Source organism: Amphiura filiformis, chromosome 18 (genome assembly GCF_039555335.1).
Source record: "Amphiura filiformis chromosome 18, Afil_fr2py, whole genome shotgun sequence".
Taxonomy (NCBI): Eukaryota; Metazoa; Echinodermata; class Ophiuroidea; order Amphilepidida; family Amphiuridae; genus Amphiura; species Amphiura filiformis.
The window spans coordinates 7,303,382-7,323,749 of record NC_092645.1 but is presented as its reverse complement, the minus strand read 5'-3'; the positions used below and the strand labels follow the sequence as shown (position 1 = coordinate 7,323,749).

The window sequence follows — 20,368 nt, the reverse complement described above, 5'->3', positions numbered from 1 at the left end:
ACCTTTGTCAAGATCAGGTTGCTCCCAAGCGTCAGGTTCGAAATAAACTTTGTATGTAAAAAACTCCTCCCACTAATAGTACAAGCAACTTCAAACAACTTCAATACATCATTGCCTGTGAAAAAGGCGTCTTGAATTTACAAGCCGGGGATTCATCGCAGCTTAGAGGGGATGTAGTCGGTACTTTTAAATCGGCCAAACCTCCTAAATATAATGTCACTAAAGATGAAATAGTCGCCATAAAACAGCTCAAAAAAGAACCTTCGGTCAAACTATTGGGAGCAGACGATGGTAAAGCAACAGTTCCCATGGACACTAAAGAGTACGAGGAGAAGCTAGCCAAAATGAACCGACACTTAAAAAATGGACAAGAATCATACGCAACGGTATAAGAAACAACTTGTCGACATCTTCGGCCAATTGGCGAAAGAAAGGAAGATACAAGAGGACAACAAAAGTTTTTGTACCATACAGTTGGAGATCATCCCTCGCATTTATGGTAGCCCAAGAAGAACAATCTGTTGCGCCCCATTACTATTATAGATTATATAGGCTACATTGGATACAATGTGTCTGGATCCCTCGCTGACATTATCAGTCCTTAGGTTGGAACTACAAGCTATCATGTGGTGGATTCCAAACAGTTACCCGAGGATTTGCGGGACATAACCATTGAAGATGATGAGTGCTTAATATCTCACGACGTTGTTTTCCTCTTCACAAATACGCCCAAAGAGTTGACCCTGGACATAATCCGGAAGAAATTGGATTTTGATCCCACCCTTCATAAAAGAACGAGAATATATCATGGAAATGGTTCAATTTATTTAAACTACTTCAATCCCAAAGGAATCATTTGCCACCAGAAAAATTGCGCAGCAATGGGCAGCCCTTTCAGTTCAATCGCCATTGACATGTTTATGTAATGGCTGGAAGACCAGGCCATAGCCATGGCACCCGTCAAAGCTTTGGAAGCGCTGCGTAGAGAATGTCCTCGACATTGTAAAAATAAAGTAAAACAGAAAACATGTCAGACCACCTCAACCAAAGTGACCCTATCGGTTCGGTACTATCAAGTTTATGTACGTAGGTACGTAGAGGAGACAGATGACAGCATCCCTTTTGCAGACACTTAATTAACCCGAACGGCACTACCAAGTTATATATCTACAGAAAACCCACGCACACCAACCAATACCTTCAATTACAGTCTCACCACCCATAACATCACACATTAGGTGTGGTGAGGACCCTCTATATGACAGAACGCACGCTCATGGGCAGAGAAGACAGATAGAGAAGAGGAAGAAAGTAAGATCCAGAAAGCATTGACTTAATGCAAATGCCCTGGTTGGGCCGTCGATAAGGTGGAGGAAGCAAAACAACACACTAAAGCCAAAAGAAGAGAGAACAGAAGACGATAAAGACAAAATGAAGGCATTTCTGAGAGAGATCTAGAGTTTTCAAAAACCATGGATTCTCGACCGCAATGAAACGTCATTTTTTGCTCTCAAAGCCCTTTTCGTTGAAAACTACTATTACAACATGTGTTGCTTGTCCTTTCGTTTGGCTTTACCAAAAAATTCTTCCCCCAATTTTACCCTCCCCCCAGTGCTCATGAATATGTCCCAGCCCGTAAGTAGTAACGCGGATATGCAAAAATCGTCCCACTATATACACCTGCGAGCCGGGTTTTTCTAGTATAGCGCGTGACTGTAAGATCCAAATACGTAACTAATGAGCTCTTACACGAGACTACCGTGCATCGTGTTGCTGGCTTAATTGTTGAATAGGTTGAATTGAACTTCGGTCCTGAATATGCGGTTATAATCATGAAGGAATCAGGGTCACCGAACTTATATTGTCGAGCCTGGCTGAACGGAATGTGGGTTTGTACGAAATCACACAATGGCATGTGATATAAAATTATTCCGGCAGACTGAAGTCGTGAAAATAATTATCATTTGATTTCAGGTCCCGACTAAAGATTACTGTTTCGTCTTTATGGGAATCTAATCTTTTAATATCTGAAAGAAACTTTGGGGACCTACGTGGACTTTTCCTATAAATTGTAAAAATTCAGACCGTCTTACAAGCAAAATGGTAGGCTGACTGGGCTCCATACCTCGCAACCGACGCGATGTCCTGAGCAGAGCACGTGTCCGAAATCAAAATGTATTGTGTATGTATAGGCCCCTCGTATTAATTGTCTGTATGCGCTTGTGAATTTATCAATATTAACAATGGTAGCTCTATTATAATGCACATTAATGTTTTTAAGCAGATAAAATTTCAAAATATGGTACGTTTTCTGTCTTTACTTGTCACGTGGTATGTTGAAGTAATGAAGTTGCGATTATATGTTCAAATTTTCAAGATGGCACCAACAAGTAAGGTGGCCGAGGGGTAAAGGCGCTGGTAATATGTCGATACTGTATAAATGATAGCGGCGCAGTGCAACGTGGATTCGAGCCCCACCTCTGCCGAACTAAATTTCCTTTTTTTTTTTAAATTTGATATTATGTTAGGGAAATGTAGCTGGGAGAATTTATGTATGACGAAGAGTGATGTGTGGCAAACCCATTAAATTTCAGTGCACATTTTGACAAAAGATTGATCGTATAAGGTGGCTTTATCGGCTACGGTGTTATGCAATGCACAGATACTCCTTGAAAGTGATATGATGTGTGTATTGATAAGAAAAACCTTACTTGCCAAGTTTTATTTTTTTCCAATAATTATTAAAACCGATTTTCTCTCCTTTATAGCAATGGTATATAAAAGATTTAAGTGTCATGTAGCTGCCAATATATCACAGAATAATACAAACCAAGTTTACTTTCTAACTTTGTATTACTTAGGTATTTAATGTAAAATGAATGTTGGTACTTTTTTTGATTTTCATGATTTTTTCTAGAAACACTAAATTACCCAAATTCTAGGATTTATTAGCCAGCAGGGAATGTGCTATGGGGTGGTGAATAAGGTTAGTAGAGAGTTTGCGGAATGAAGTTACTGGAACTTTAACGGCAACTTCAAAAATATTGATTGGATTTCTTGCTCAAATTCACTTCAACGCGAACGTCAGATTGGTTTCTGTACCAACAGCGTCTTGTTGCTTAAACTCGGGACATGTGTATCAATGTGCGTTCAAAAGAAGGGCATGTGTAAGAGCTTGTTACCAACTACATCCAAATGTCTCTCTTTGTTTAGTCAAATGGTTATTAGTCCCACTTCAAGACAAAAGACTCTACCTTAAGAGCTTCGTTTGAGTAAACATGAATGAACTCGCGATACCACTCAACATGGATTATGTCGGGACCCAGCGTTAATCTCCTTATCATATTATTTTGAAACTAGCTAGGCCCTATACGTTTCAATTACTATTCTCACGATAGTTATAGGCCTATATATATATATAATATTATTTAATAAAGGCTCGTCAGCTTTGTCAATTCCATATTCCAATTTACTTCGCAAAGCCTAATGAAATACATATTCTTTATTTCTTTCCCTCCTTCTGAATCTCTCTCCCCTTCCCTCCTGTTTCCCCTTCCCTACATTCTCCTTATTTGCCCCGCCTTGTCCCCTCTATCTGTACTCGCTCTCTCAAACTTGACCCTCCTATAATTACCCACTCGCACACCTGTTTCCCCCCTCCCCAGTGATTTTGTCAGGGTTTTTCTGTTAGGAGGGCGTGGGCCGATTCTCAAAGGGAAACGTTTTTACAAAAATGGGCTTAAAATGGCAGAAAAAGGCCTAAAAGCGTAAAATATCACGGCGGCCAGCATCCAAAAGGGAAGGGTCAAGAAGGAAGAGAAGATGTCCCACGGGGAGCCCCCCCCTTGGCTACCAGCAAAGCACCTCCCTGTCCACTTCCAATGCCCTCCTCTCCTCCTCCCTACCCTCTCTCTCTCTCTCTCTTACCAGGCACAACCTATGACATGTTATATATAAAAATGTTATGCACCTGCTTTACTCTTCCAGAAGTATCGTACACTGCTGGCTCAAGTAAAACCAGACCATTTTACGGGAAATTAATCCCCTTGGCGTTGAAGTCAAGCCAAAAACTTGGTTCCGCAAGCTGATTTGGTGTACGTCATGAGCACACACAAAATTATATATCAAGTGTGACGTTTGGAACAAAATTTATTTTGATTTAATTCAATCAGTAATTTTCAGCAACATGTAGCATGTTTTTTACCCAAACCAAATTAGATTTCCAATAATTGGTCTATTAACTAGATAATACATAAGTGGTAATTATGTAGTCTATGAGGAAATAGGCAAACTATTGTTCTAAAGTATGACGCATTTCATCATAATTTACGGCACACTATAGATTCTGGCGTTAACTTTAACTTCAAGCGGCTTTAATGGCAGAGTGGTTTTGAATACATAATCCTCTATAATCCTCTAGACGTTAAAGTTAAAGTTAAAGTAACTTCATTCCGCAAGGTCTCTAATATCTAAATTCTCACGCCAGATTATTCCAATTAAGTGTTTCTATTTTAAGATACAGTGTTTCTAACATTCCCTAAAATATAAAATGGATTTTTTCCCCAAAAAGTAAACACTTTATCCGAAAATCCTGGCGAGAAATTTAGATATTAAGCTTATTTTCCATCTCTGAAAGTTTGGTGACCAGAACACCTTCCTTGTGGGCTGTCAAAATTGTCAAATAATAATAGTAAAAAAAACACACATACGAATAGATACAATTCTTATAAGACTCCTAAAATAAGTATGGGAAATACTGTTCTTAGTTGTGATTAAATATTGAATGAATAGACCTGATTGATTTGACACAGGAGCTATTTTCCTGCAAGGGTGTTGTAAGTGATGATTTTTAAGTCGTCGCAGAACATGAATATGCAGAGAAATACCACATGTGTATGTGTGGATTGGGAGTATATATGTGTGTTTCTCCCCGTTTCCTATAGTATTTCAATATCTCGTCATAGATTGCCCCAAACTCACCCCACTCAAAATGATTTTTGGACAATCTTATATTTCCAATTTTATCAAATATTTATCGGGAATAAGCTATCTAAATAATAACGACATGTTAGTAGTAAATAATTAAGGATTAAAAAGACCACGATGACATTTTATTTCATTTCAGCTTACCATGTGGTCGTATTGGTGGTGGATGAATCGCCTACAATGTGTAGCGTTAATTATTTTAAGCATACAAGGTAGTAATAGTAGTTGAAGTAATATTAAAGCAATAATGTGTGATTTGCATAAAGAATAGATTCCTATTTAAATGTTTGTTTTCACTGATCACATTATCCCTTTTTAATTTCGAGCCAAACAAATGAGGTATAACGAAGAAAATTGCGATTTCATTCCAGCGCCTACAATGCGTGTACTACGCTCGCCGATTGTAACATGTAATGCTACACGGTGCATCGCGCTCAACGTGTGTACACATAAGCTGACATCCACGGGAGATGTTAGCAAGCAGTCGATCGACGAACTCTGAACAAAACCGGGTCGACTCGGATTTAATATAAAAAGTTAAATTTTACTGTTATTAAAGCATTTCAGGCTTAGTCTTTTACGTGGAATTTTAGTACACCACTAGGCATTATAATTATGCAAAAGTAGAAGTCCGAGTAACATTGAGGGCGTCGCTGTGAATCAAATCACACATTATGGCTTTAAGCAAAACAGTCGTTTTGCCTATGTGTGTATGGCAAATCAAAATCATTTTGAATAAAGTCGAATTTACTCTACAGTAAAATGTTCCAAGACACACTCACATAATTACTTAATTGTTATACAATTGGATATTCATACGAAGTGGTATAGATTAGATTAGAAGAATTTTTAAAACCTCAACACTGATTAGGAGTTTTGATCGCTTACACGGAGTGCTTTAACACCACCAACTGCGTCCTCAGCCGGATTTAACATAACATGCGGCTGTGGACGCAGTTGGTGCTGTGAAAGCGCCCTCGGTAAGCGATCAAATTTAGTAATGTTGAAGTTCAAAAATTCTTCTTATCCACAATTGTTATTGTCTTGTTATGTAAAGTTTTTATGTTTTGCCATGTCAGGAGTATTTTTAAACCGAACTTCACACACGGCTCAAAGATTTGAAGTATCCCATTAATTATGATAATTAATTTTATTCATCAGTGTTTTCGACATTGGTTTCATGTCAATTGTGCGTGTTAGAGGAACGACCAGATCCATCACAAGGGGGCGCCTTGCGATGGTCCCTACCATATAAGGAGAGATGTTATTGCCAAAGAGTGGTTGCTCCTCGCAAGTATACTCAAACCTGCACTTCCTATAAGGATCGTAGTGTCGATAAGAAACTATGGTTTGTGGATGATCCAACACCACTAACTAACCGTATGAATTGGAACAAGGAGGCCCTTGATATCCTATTGGAGCGAGAAGAATACTGTGGTAAGTATAAATTTAATACACTGTTTACGAGCGAATTTCTCCATCTCGATAAAATTATCGTAAGTGATACATCAATTCATACCAGGTTGGAGAAATTAATTCATTGTGTTGGATAAATTTAATTATTTCGCATTGGAGAAATTGATTTTCGACTGATGAGACTTAGAAAAATGAAAGAGAATCATCATTAAAAATATTTCAAAAAATATAATACCAAAAATCTCTATACGCCACTATGGAATACAGCCGACGAATTATTATCATTAATTATGCACATCTGGATAATTACATCCATGTTTTATTAATATTTTATAACTCTTATAAATCTCCTATAAATTCCAAATTGTTGTATGGTAAGGACCTCTCTATTCATTTGACTCAGATGCACAAACCCTAGCCTGGGCACAATAAGTACATGTGGCTGGCAGAAAGTGCTCTCACCAGTCACATTTATATCATGTAGTTCTTCACGGGTGCAGCATACATGGAGTGCAGTGTATTTGGATGGGGAATATCAAAATGATTAGTAAAATCCACCCATAGTGGGTAGGAGAACATGAAAACTAATATGAGATACTGTATTACTGTAATAATCAACCGGTCGCTGTCACAAGGAACTGTGCCTTCGAGTTTTAAAACGGCAAGAGTGTCTCCGTTGCTGAAGAAATCAAATTTGGACAAGAGCGTTTTCAAGAATTATCGCCCGGTTTCTCAATTGCAGTTCATGGGTAAACTTCTGGAGAGGTGTTGCCTGGCACAAGTCCAAGAGTACTTTATGTCCAATGATCTTTACGCGGAAGCCCAATCTGCGTACAGGCCCAATCATTCAACAGAAACGGCACTACTACGTGTCCAGAACGACATCTTGCAAGGACTTGACAAACATCCGGAAGCAGCGCTGATCCTACTGGACCTAAGCGCTGCTTTTGATACCATAGACCACACCATCCTCCTTGACAGACTTCAAGAGCGCTATGGTATCTGCGGTGCAGTTCATGCCTGGTTTCGCTCTTATTTGGAGAGTCGAACTCAAACAGTTGTCATTGGTGATTCTGAATCGCGTCCTCGAAATCTTGTGTACGGTGTGCCTCAGGGTTCGGTTGCAGGAGCTCCACTTTTCACATTCTATAGTGCCCCACTCAGCGACATCATAAAGAGCCACAACATCAGTCATATCATGTACGCGGATGACACCCAGGTTTACCTTCTTTTCCATCCAGATGACAAAGACTCCGCCATTCTCCAAGTTGAACAGTGCGTGAAAGACATAAAAGCCTGGGCTGTCACTAACAAGTTGCAATTTAATGACTCTAAGACTGAGGTACTGCACCTAACATCGCGCTTTAAGGACACCAGTAACATCGATCCAGTAATTATCGGCGATTCCGTTGTTACCCCGTGTTTGCAGGCTCGCAATCTTGGAGTAGTGTTCGAAGTATTTTCCAATATTCTTCGTGCAGGGTGGGCATGCATCTATAAACTGGGCAATATCAGGAGGTTTTTGGACCGCTCATCTACGGAAAGGCTAGTGCATGCATACATAACATTGACTCATGCAACAGCTTACTTGCTGGACTACCCACGAAACAATTGCATCGCCTTCAAAGACTCCAGAATGCAGCTGCCAGACTTGTTTCGCGTACTAAGCGGTGCCAGCACATCACCCCAGTTCTTCTTGAACTACACCTGGCTGCCAGTTTGTAAACGTGTTCAGTACAAGGTCTTACTTCTGACTTTTAAGTGTCTCCACGATCTTGCCCCATCATACTTGAAGGAACTGATCCACCGGTACGAGCCCGCGCGTGCTCTTCGCTCAGCATCTCAAAACCTTCTGAAGCAACCATCTCGAATGCCGCGGACTCTCACTTATGGCACAAGAGCTTTTGCCGCGTACGCTCCTGCATTGTGGAATGAGCTTCCTACGAGTATCAGGCATCAGAATACCATTGGACAATTTAAATCTGTTCTAAAAACATATTTGTTTGAGCAATATTTTATGTAATTGTTTCTTGCTCTGCATGAAGATCGCGTGTTATGCAGCTTTTGGATTGTGTCTCAATTGTTTCTGTTCAAGTTTTCAGTATTGCTTTGTTTGTATTATGCTTCTGTTCCCTTGCTCATGGTGTCTGCTCCTTGCCATTGGTTTGTTGTCCCTTGTTTCTACTCAGAAACAATTTTATGGCTTGTCGCGGGCACCCGTGCGGAGGACCAGTCAAGGTTTGGTGCATTGTTTTTGATTAATGTTTTTCCGTTTTCCTTTTTTCCGATGCATGCATCGCCCACTGGTTTTTGTTTTTGCTCGTCCCCGGATGGGTTTTTGCATGGGTCAGGAAAACGTGAACGTTTCCTCGCATAATCTTTTTCCAGTAGTGTATTTTATTTGCTATTACAATAATATATATGCTTGCCTTATATGTATGTTTTTGAATGCAATTGTATATTGTACTTTTTAAGCAATGTTCTGAAGTTATTATGCCTTGGTTATGTGTAGCATGTTGTATGATTTTATCTATTGTAGTTTATTACTTTTGCATTATATTGTTATAGAATTTATTTGTAATTTGAATTTTGCTGTTGTTTTAAAACCCTCTGTTTTATAGCGCCTAGAAGCCGCTTTTGCATGCATTAGTGCGCTTTCAATAAATGTCTTTTATTATTATTATTATTATTTAAATTCAGCTAAAATAGTCTAAAATTGAAATTTGTTCGCGCGCCAAATGTCCTAGTAAAGTCTAAAAACTTGGCCACTTGAGTGCACATACCCTCCAAATTTTGGCCTGGCCCAGGGCCCCCCAAAAGGTAAATCCGGCCCTGATCAGAGGACTCACAGTGGGATTCATGAGTGGAGTTAATATGCATCTGAGAAGTGAGAGTATTCTATTCTCACTTTCCTGTATTTGTGTAGCCATGTACTGTATTCTGTTCAAGAAAATTCTCACATTGTTAATTGTTGGTTATACATAGTTACATACCTATACAAAATACAATATCTGGTAACCCACCACTTGAACAGGTTTTAGCCAAAGCAAACAAAGACCAGAGCTATTAAAAATTCTATAGCCATTTAAGGTAGAAGCTTATGATCCACTTCAACAATAGGATTATTGATTGGTGTTTGTCTACTAAAATGAGATAGATGTCGCGCCAGCTTGTGTTACCGATGAATTTATGCACATATTACACTGTAACTCAGAATACAATTTAGGGAATTTACGGCTCATTCGTGCTGTACGGTCACATCTACTAGCTTCATTTCAATGAGCAGATCTTGTGCAAAAAGTTAATATTTTCGCCTGTTTTGTCGTACGGTTGTAAATTCAATGAACTATGACTTTGCTAAAGAGCGCTTACAAATTGATATGATGCATTTTTCAATTGTTATGATTTTTTTAAAGAATCAAATGAGTGTTCTTCGAATCCTTGTGAACACGGAGGGGTTTGCTATGATAGAATTGGAGAATACATCTGCGCATGTCCAGAAGGATTATCTGGATCTCGATGCGAGACGGGTAAGTCTTAAGGAAAAATTTAGTAAACGCTGTAAGGACTTTGTAGAAGAGGTTAATATTATACATTATTATATAATATGAAGCTTCCATCTATACCACTCATTTTTAGTACTGAATGACGTTTAAATCAAACTGTTCAGTATTTTTACAAAACTGTTCAATATATCTTGATACCCGCACGCTCATCACAATACCCAGAAGGCACGCATCACATAAACGCAGTATTCACGTAGAGCGTTCACAAACAGTGATTGAGACTAATTTTGGTACTGCACGACTCCCTCTGATGTGCAGCAAGTCATGTTGTCCTGCGAAGCACACAAGCAGCACAAAACTGCAGCTAAAATACGGCGATTTCATCGGGTAACTGAGTTAATCAGGATCAGTATCTTAATATTGACGGTGCACAGAGAACATGGTTACTCGTTTCACGGCGGTATTGCAGTATTTAGGCCTACAACATTTTCACGGTAAGCTTACTCAATTGTCTGCGTGGTGCGTGCGTGTGCATTCAATCAACACAATAGCAAGGCCAGGCCTAGGCCTGTGTCTATAAAAGCCGTTCGTTTTTGATGCATGAATGTTTTCATTTATGAGTTTCAGTCAGCTTCATATTATATAATAATAATATTGATGGCTTTATTTCGGGTTGTATGAGAATATACTGCACTTGCCATGAATGATATTCAACTCGCCGTACCGGCTCGTTGAATATCATTCATGGCGCGTGCAGTATATTCTCATACAACCCTCAATGCCATCCAATATTATATAAATATTAACCTCTGTAGAAGAGGTTCATATTATCCACAAAGTTATAACCTGTGAGATTTATACATGCTTTAAAGGTTATCAAATAAGTTTTAACCATTTATACTTTATTTAATATTATTTAATTTGCCAAAAGTTCTGTGTAAAGTCAGGTATTATTGTTCAACAACATACTATATGTTACATACATATGTTAAATATGCTAATATACTACTAATTAAAGAAGTGGACCGATTCTGTTTGTGTAATATTAACATTATTATCTACAGAGGCCTTGTATGTTCTATAAATCTGTAACCGCTGACATGCTCCGGGTTTTTAAGAACTGTCACATGTAGCAACCAGCCTGCTAGAGACTGCAATATTCTTTCCAGAATAAAGTGTTTGAGTCTATAAGGAATCCTAAATAATATAGTGTTCTTCCATGATATATTCTTCAATTAATACTCACGAGAACTTCGCTTGTCTTACATGTTCAAGTTCTGCGTTATCTCGAATAATATCAGTATATGCACAATTTGTTTGTAGTATATACACAGAATTTACTGTCAATTATTTATCTTTAAACCATTTGCTGATTTGAGTTATATTTCTGTATATGTGTTATTGTTGTGATGTCGTCAGCAAACAATACACATCCAAAAACGTGCTAATTGGAAACTTTAAATTTTAGCAATTCCATCTGTGTAATTATTTATCATCAGACCATGGAGATCCTGTTTTGGCGTCCTGCCCTGCAAATCAAGCAACCAACACAGATCCAGGCCAATCGACCGCAATGATTGCATGGCAAGGGCCTGTTGCTACCGATAACTCGGGTGTCAGCCCCGCAGTCAATTGCGATCCACCATCTGGATCTAACTTTACTATTCGACAGACGCTTGTAACGTGCACGGCTTCAGATAGATATGGAAATAACGCAAGTTGTGCATTTAACGTTGATGTCTTGGGTAAGATTCTTTTTGTTGTTTTGCTCAGCATAGTAATATGAATAAACACATATAATGTAAGACAAAGATAAAAAGAATTTATCGCGTCTGACGTCATCTGTGAATCAAACTCGAGCACGGTTTGTTCTGAACGCGGCGGTATAACCGGGCGCCTTATTGTCAATTGTGCACCTTCAAACTTGCAAAACATCTCAAAAGTTAGGTCTTTATAGCAGGAAACTTTCTTTTGCGAAGGCACCATGTCAACAATGCCTAGAAAAGCTGCTTTTTGCCTTGTAAAAGTACGTAATTTGTCGCCATTTGCTGCTATTCCTTTTCTCCGATCAGCACCAGATAGATCGGTCTTCCTTTTACGCGCTATTAACCCGTGTTAACCAATCAAAGATTGCAATTGACAGTGACATCAGACGCGATAAATTCTTTTTATCTCTGTTTTTAATTATAGCCCATGGTTACACGTAAACTCATTTCAGAAGATTGGCAAACACATTATAATGTTGGACCCATCAAATAACACACGCCAGTTATCTCCAGAAACTAACTTCCTGATTTCTTATTAAAGTTATACAGCTCATAACACATGAGCCTAGAGCTCTTTTTATGTTTGTTCATGTATAAATGCGCGACCTCCAATGGTCAACAAAAGGTTAGCTCCCAGTCCATTGAAATCGTTTATTTGCATAATAAATACAATATTGATCACGCTCAAATTCTAAGCTCAAAATATTTTTTAGTCCAAATATTTCTCATGATGTTGATATAAACTCCTCAACAAATGTTTGGAAAGTTTTTTCACGCATCTATATCTCAGATTATTTGTAACATGTTTATATCATGTTGCATATCAATGGATAGCTACAATACTCCCCTTTACAATGACACCACATTTGAAACAATCACTTTTTTTCACGGCTGAATACGCGTCTTGTGAATGAAGTGTGGTCTCAAACAGAATGTGCCAAATTGACCATTATTCTGTGCATAAGCTGCAATTCCATATCTTCACAGTCTGGGACCTAATGCAATCCTCCCAGATGACAAAGTCGCCCCCACAGAGTCAGGGTAGACAACGGCTACCTACAGAATATTGGAGTAGAGAGAATGGAATGGGCCACCATCAGCCCAGACTCCAACCCGACTGAACACTTGTGGGACCAGCTTGATCGTGTTGTGCGTGCCAGAATATAGCGATTTCAACCATATCCAATAACCTGCGACAAATCCTGGTTGAAGAATGAAATGCCATCCCACAGCAATGTGTGACCAGGCTGGTGAGCAACATTTGGAGGTGATGGCTGTTCTGGCTGCGTATGCTTTTTCAAATCGCTATTGAGGTTGGTGACTAGTGTTATTTGAGCATAGAATAATAGTAAATTTGGCACATTCTGTTTGAGACCCCACTACATTCACCAGATGTGTACACAGCCGTGAAAAAAGTGATTGTTTCAAATGTGGTGTCATTGTAAAGGGGAATAATGTAGCTATCCATTGATGTGCAACATGATATGAACATGTCACAAATAACCTGAGATATAGATTCTTGAAAAAAACTTTCCAAACTTTTGTTGAGGAGTTTACATATGAATTGTTATATCACAATTTACTAATATATAATAAAAAAGCGGCCTGATTTTATCCATATGTGTCAAAACCATTAAATTTGTAATACTTGATTCAGAGGTTTTTTGATAACAACAGTATACGTTCTGTGCATTGAGAGTGCTGACAGTTCATTCTCTCAAAGCTGGCACATTTTATTTCATGACGTCAAACTCTTTTCTAGGTCAAATCTGTCTCGTTCGAAGGAACTCACCGCTTACAGTTGGTTTTTGCGGAATATCAATTTTAAACGTCTTATTTTCTCAAAAAAAAGAGTCATTTTCATTGTCCTCATAATATTAGCTTGCCAATGATATGATGTTGTCTGAGCAATATATATGCCCTTTAAGGACGGACTGGGTATCAACGTTGGCAAAGTACTTTTTGTGGGACATGAGAGCACATCAGACCATAATGAAGACAAATAATTTGATATAATTTTTATCGGGGCCAATTTGGATATGGACAAAACATAGGAGAGGGGTGAGGTCCTGGGACAATACGGTAAAGTTTTATAGCCATATGGATTCAAAGGTCTCCTATACATCAGCTTAATGCTCGTTTCAGCCTGAAATGAAAGAGCAAAATAGTAGTGAAACATTTTGCAACTATTTTCACTATTATAGATCGCTGGTTTTAAATACGTTCACTGTCCTCTTGCCATGTTTTCAATGCGAGAGGTTGCTAAATATCCATACAATGGAATGGAATTTCCGGTAAATGAACCTTTATATAAAAACCTTTTTATAAAAATCGTTTATAAAATATTTATCTAACTCAGATAATTGTCTGCATCAACTTGGCATGGAAGATAGTCGGATTGAAGACGCTCAAATCACAGCGTCCAGTATGTCGAGCGACAATGCTGTTGACCACGGTCCTCATAATGCAAGATTAAATCATAAAGAAGGTACCAAGAATGACGGAACATGGTTTGCTGGAGCATGGGCCGCTGCAATTAAAGATGTCAACCAATGGATCCAAGTCGATCTACGCGCCATAATGTGGGTCAGTGGAGTGATGATTCAAGGAAGAGATGTCTACGACGAGTGGGTAACCAAATTCACAGTGCAATATAAAATCTATGGTGTTGATTGGAAATATATACAGACATTTAATACCCAGGAAGATATGGTATGAAATAAAGCATAGTATCTTGACTTCTAAATACGAATGGTTGGTTCATCTTTCTTATAAAAAAATAACCCTGAAAAATGCTCTTTGTTACAGACCAATTCTCTTGAATCTAAAGAGAAGAGGAGAACAGCCTCATTTAGATTGTGATTTGTAAGGTTACATCTTGTATAAAATTTATGGTTAGAAATCTTTGCTAGATGGAATTAGGATCTGACTTTCACACTTTTCATTTTTATTGTTTTTTTTCATTGTCCGTTTGATACGACATTTACTCTGTCTACTGAATTTGTAAAGCACTTCGATTGTTTTTGTCGAACTTGACAAACTCTAAAATCGCTGCTAAAGGGCTTTACATAATTATAGTAGACATAAGTTCATTCTTCAGGCCCTGCCCTCTATCGGGTGCTAATTTATAGTTTAAGCTTGTTTGCTATTGTTTTTGGAGCCAACATTGTTTCTGTGTAAGCCTGCGGCGCAACCTTGAACAATATTAGAGAGATTGCGATGTTCCAAACGCAGCACGTGGACCGTACGTTTTCACGTACGTTTTTACGTACGTTAATATGGTATTAGGGCATAGTGATTGAAAAATTAACAGTACATGTAGTCTCTGCCTAATTCAAACAGCCTGCTTTTGATTTTGACTAAAATTTTGACTTAACATGCTGCTTAAACTTAATTGTATTTTTGTGCTTTTTATAATCTAATTTACCTCAAATATGTATTCACTGCGTTGAAAATACGTAATAAAGTGAATTTTGACAAACAGAGGGCGCTATCACTGTACTAAAGTACCATATCCATCCAGATATTTACGATATTCTGGACACGTAGTGCACCGTGTACATACATAGCCTGTAATACCGGATATTTATCCAGCCACGGTGTTCACCTTGTAGATATGGTGCGTATCCATACTGTGAGTTCCATGAGATATGGGTGAATCGGATCCACCGTAATAAGGGGCTGTGCAATAATTATGAGCCCTGGGGGAGGGGAAAATGGGGGGGGGGGGCAATAAATGTTTGGCAAGCCGAAGGGGGGGGCCAAGCGATTTTGGCACTCATTCTTGGGGCACCTTTTAAATAAAACGCTCTAAAAGGCTTAGGAAAAACCGTACGGAAACGCTTAAATATGCAAATTTTCTTCCTCTCTGCGTTCGCAACATAATAGACCATTTAAAGTTTGCAAATTGGGATCCCAAAAATTTGGCAAGTGCAAGGGGGGGCAAGCGATTTTTGGCGAGCCGTTTGAAATTCCCCCCGGGGGCTCGTAATTATTGCACAACACCTAATCATGAGGTCTGGTGAGGGTTAAATGGGAGTGGGTGAGAGTGAGTGAAAAATATTTTTGGTAAGTCAAAAGAAACGCAAGCGATTTTTATTACACACAGAAGGAAGAGGCAACTACTTTTTACACGCCGTGTGGAAATGTATCCCGGACTTAACATTGGTATTAAAGTGTATATTTACACAATGCTGAGTTAAGACAAATTACAGAGGATTCTGATCAAACAATGGTGAGAAACTTATTGTTTCCTATTCAGGTTTTCGATGGCAATACTGACCGGGACACCGTAGTCACCAAACTGTTTCCTTCATTTGTTAGAGCGGCTGTCATCAGGATACAACCCATGGAGTGGTACGCCCATATCAGCATGCGATTTGACCTCATTGGTTGCGAAGGTGAGCTACAGAATAATGTAGCATATAATGACAAAATAAACGATGCTTTAAATTTGTTATATTTTTAGTAATGTTGTTAGTAACATAAATGGGAAATTCACAAATGATGCATAGTGCAGTTACGTCCGCGGCAAATTTCAGCCATAAGTCCGCTTTTTATTGAAGATTAAACCGATATGCAGTACTAAACCATTATATAGTAATCTATTGTCCAATGCAAATTTATTACCACATGATAATATTAATCCAATGAGCGACCGAATTGTCCGCTACGGACGACTAATCCAATCGATAATGACGCTATTGACATGTACGAGCGGAGCTCCACTGACCGTGTTTTGGGGTATTTTTCACTGGTTTGCTGTCATTTACTCATCAAGGCGGACCACCGTTATTATAAGGACTATGCTAATTATTTAAAGATTGACATGTAGAAAATAAGCCATACTTGATTGACAGAAAGTACTAAATGTGTACCTATTACGGTTTTATGACACCAATCTTCCAAATACGACCAAACCAGGGCTGCCCGGGGAAGCAAAATGTGCATTGGAATAACACGGCGAGTTTGGATAGATGGTAGTTTTTCTTTTTCATAAAAATTTATGTTCCCCCGTTATTAAAGCTTGTACCGGGTTGAAAATTCAGATATTTTGAAGCGCTACACAGCGCTACCAGTAGGGTTCAATGGCCAATTGTGAGTGCCCCTGTGTTGTGTGCATACATGTAGTTAACAATAACTGCATGATGGTATGTGGTTACGAAACGGGAACTTCAATGCCAAATCATTATCACCATCTTAGGGATTATTTTGAAAAGCATATGGGGTGTGGTCATGACATGATATCAATTCCACATAATCTTTACCACCTTACGGATTAAAGCATTGATTCAATGTGCGATTTGCAAAAAGAATAGATTCTTATTTATATTCCACAAAATGTTGGTTTTCACTGATCACATTGACCCCTTTTAATTTCCAGCCAAACAAATGAGGCCTATTTGTCGTCAATGCGATTGTTAGCTCACTAATCGTTATTGAACGGGGCTTCAAGCAGCTGGGACGTATACATAAGACATATAACTTAAGACGAATAGCACTACGTATACAGTTTATACGTCATTGACTCCATAATACACCTGTACGAGACGTGCCAACCAAACACTCGATCGGTGCACTCGGAATAAAACCGTACATTCCCGGGTTTATTACAAAATTCGTCGGTCGCAACACATAGTGGCGTACGTGAAGGACAAAATACGTTTTTGATCAAAACGATTTTAAATGATATGCTACTAATAACAGAGTCGCTACTCCTCCACTGTTATCTCTCAGTGACCCGATTTCATTTGTAATTGAAGTTTAAGGTGCAAACTATTAAACTATATATTTAATACAAGGAATACATATTATAGGATAATAGCTAGCTCTAAACCTATACGCCACTATGTGAAACGGAAAATTTTGAAAATCACTCTACGCCACTATGTGTTGCGATGCTTAAATTTTACTGTAATTAGTCTTTCACATGGTATTTTAGTACACCATTGGACATTACAATCGTGCAAAAATAGAATTTTTACTCTGCCAAGTATAACAACATGATTTACACGATTGAAGTGCATGTGTATTTCAATCTCTAAAGGTCCGTTCATACCATCACCGCATTTGCGATGCATTGCTTTGCGATGCCGATATATCGATTACTTTTGCAGCAACTCGTCGCATTTCCAAGTTAAATTGTTTATTAACTTTATTGCGATATCGCAATGCAGCACTTGCAGTACGATGCAGTGGGGCAACGCGCCGCATCGCAAAGCAACGCATCGCAAATGCGGTGGTAGTATGAACGGACCTTTACACTATGTGTAGCTAAGCCATCATGGTGGCCATTTCAAAACAATGTTACGTAACGGAACAAGAAATGTTGAGGTCTATTTCAGTTTGATTGATATGGGCAAACCATAAGGAAGTAGTGAGGTCCTGGGACAATGCTGTAAAGTTTTAAAGCCATATGGATTTAAAGGTTTGCTATATATATCAGCTTAACGCTCGTTCCAGTTTGAAATGAAAGAGCAAATTTTGCAGGGTAGTGAAACATTTTGCAAGTGTTGACTCCACTATTTAAGATCACTGGTTTTAATTATGTTCACTGTCCTCTTGTCATGTTTTCAACGTGAGAGGTTGCTTGCTAAATATACATACAATGGAATGGAATTTCCGGTAAATGAACCTTAATAAACATAGTTTATAAAATATTTATCTAACCCAGATAATTGTCTGCATCAACTTGGCATGGAAGATAGTCGGATTGAAGACGCTCAAATCACAGTGTCCACCATGTCGAGCGACCATGGTGTTGACCACGGTCCTCATAATGCAAGATTAAATCATGAAGAAGGTGCCAAGGCTGACGGAACATGGTTTGCTGGAGCATGGGCCGCTGCAATTGTTGATGTCAACCAATGGATCCAAGTCGATCTACGCGCCACAATGTTGGTCAGTGGAGTGATGATTCAAGGAAGAGATGTGTACGACGAGTGGGTGACCAAATTCACAGTGCAATATAACACCTATGGTGTGGACTGGAAATATATACAGACACTTAACAACCCTGAAGATGTGGTATGAAATAAAACACAGTATATTGACTTCTAAATACGAATGGATGGATCATCTTTCTTGTAAAAACACCCTAAAAAATAGTTATAAACTCATAATCAATCAACAAATTTTCTCCACCTATTTCGTTAAAAACAAGATCAAAAGGTGCCAAAAAACAGGAGCAACAACAACAGCAGCAAAATAAAAACAATAATAGGCAAACAGATACGCACTAAGCAATTTTATACACAAGGAATTGAATAAAATCAAATTATACACGATGCTGAGTGGATATTACAATGTATTCATACACTCCTATATCAAAGCAGCCAATCAGAAAAGCTGACATTAGAAAAGTACGCAACATGCATTCTGTTTTCCAACATTTTTAGTGATAATTTGGGATATAAAAAAAGTAAAAATCACATGTTTTTTTTTCTTCTCGTGTATGAAATAGATTAATAAACTTGTATTACTTATTGCTCGAGAAATTTTCTATCCCAATAAGTAATACGCGTTCATTAACCTATAAATCGTACACAATGGTGAGTTAAGAAACATTTCAGAGGATTTTGATCAGACAATAGTGACAAACTTATTTGTTTCCTATTCAGGTTTTCGATGGCAATACTGACCGGGACACCGTAGTCACCAGACTGTTTCCTTCAATTGTTCGAGCGACTGTCATCAGGATACAACCCATGGATTGGCACGCCCATATCAGCATGCGATTTGACCTCATAGGTTGCGAAGTTGACCAACGAAAGTAGAAATCGACGCAAGTAAAGGGGAGAAATGTCTTACCTTCATTAATTAATCACTAGCCATTAACCATTACCATAATCACAACCCTAAACTTAAACTGTAACCCTAAAACTTATCGCGGAAAATTCCATGACAGATGCCTACATGAAAGTTTTTCTTCTAGGGAACTTACTAAATTTTATGTCCAAACTCTTGAAACACATCTGTTTGTATAAATAACTCTATGTTGAATAAATATTTTAGACAAAAGAAAGAACAACTGAAGCAAACAAAAACAAACAAACGGAATTGTAAAATATATTTGAGTGATTTTCACATCTCGATCAATAACTGCATATTACTTGTTGAGAGAGAATTTTGACAAAATAATGCACACACGAATGAAAAAAGGTCTAATGCACGGTCACCGAAGGGGGAAGTGTATAATACGCATCTGCATTTCAGTGAAAATGCATCATTTTGTCCAATTATTCGAGTAACAAGTAATAAGCAGTTTTCATACACGCAGGAATTCCCATTGTTGGAACAAATCCTATAAACATGTCGGAAAATACAAGCAAATATAAATGCATCAACGTCCACGAAAAATCAATCAATCAATCATACACGACGCGAAAGCGTTTGAAAGCAATGCGCGTTAATTTTTTTTATTACTTCCGTGATCCAGGTACGCGCTAGTGAATTGCGATTGCGTAAAGTGACAAGGTCGCCTACTACGCGCCGCGTTGACAACCGATGGGTCAAGTGACGTGACTTGTTGTCAAGTGCGTTGATTAGCCAGTTGAGGGGAGGGGGGGGTTACACCGGGGGGTGGCGTATTTCCCTAGTACAATTCGAGACCAGTTTTGTTGAAATCGGAGCACTTCTCAATGTTCAACCCATCTAGACCCTATAGTATCTATAGTATGACCTTTGACCTTCTTG

At 38.5% G+C, this 20,368-nt stretch overlaps 2 protein-coding genes across 2 annotated transcripts; both read left to right on the top strand.

Moving 5' to 3' along the window:
• The first annotated feature begins 2,377 nt into the window (after positions 1–2,377).
• LOC140139573 (sushi, von Willebrand factor type A, EGF and pentraxin domain-containing protein 1-like) lies at positions 2,378–12,795 on the top strand. Its single transcript, XM_072161278.1, has 5 exons — positions 2,378–2,390; positions 6,148–6,423; positions 9,819–9,932; positions 11,408–11,653; positions 12,662–12,795. The coding sequence occupies exons 1-5, from the start codon at positions 2,378–2,380 to the stop codon at positions 12,793–12,795; spliced, it is 783 nt and encodes a 260-aa protein (XP_072017379.1).
• Positions 12,796–18,386: 5,591 nt separating this feature from the next.
• On the top strand, positions 18,387–19,762 carry LOC140139807 (retinoschisin-like). The gene is made up of 2 exons (XM_072161540.1): positions 18,387–18,700; positions 19,294–19,762. Exons 1-2 carry the CDS (start codon positions 18,416–18,418, stop codon positions 19,447–19,449), a joined length of 441 nt encoding a protein of 146 aa, XP_072017641.1. The 5' UTR covers positions 18,387–18,415; the 3' UTR covers positions 19,450–19,762.
• The last annotated feature ends 606 nt before the right edge of the window (positions 19,763–20,368 follow it).

What these genes read in the sequence shown, in the direction of transcription:
- LOC140139573 (XM_072161278.1), top strand. An exon ending in GGAGCGAGAAGAATACTGTG is followed by an intron (nt 6,424 to 9,818) that starts GTAAGTATAAAT and finishes ATTTTTTTAAAG; the next exon opens with AATCAAATGAGTGTTCTTCG. An exon ending in TGGATCTCGATGCGAGACGG is followed by an intron (nt 9,933 to 11,407) that starts GTAAGTCTTAAG and finishes ATTTATCATCAG; the next exon opens with ACCATGGAGATCCTGTTTTG.
- LOC140139807 (XM_072161540.1), top strand. Translation starts at nt 18,416, where the DNA reads ATGTCGAGCGACCATGGTGTTGACCACGGTCCTCATAATGCAAGATTA. An exon ending in TTAACAACCCTGAAGATGTG is followed by an intron (nt 18,701 to 19,293) that starts GTATGAAATAAA and finishes TTTCCTATTCAG; the next exon opens with GTTTTCGATGGCAATACTGA.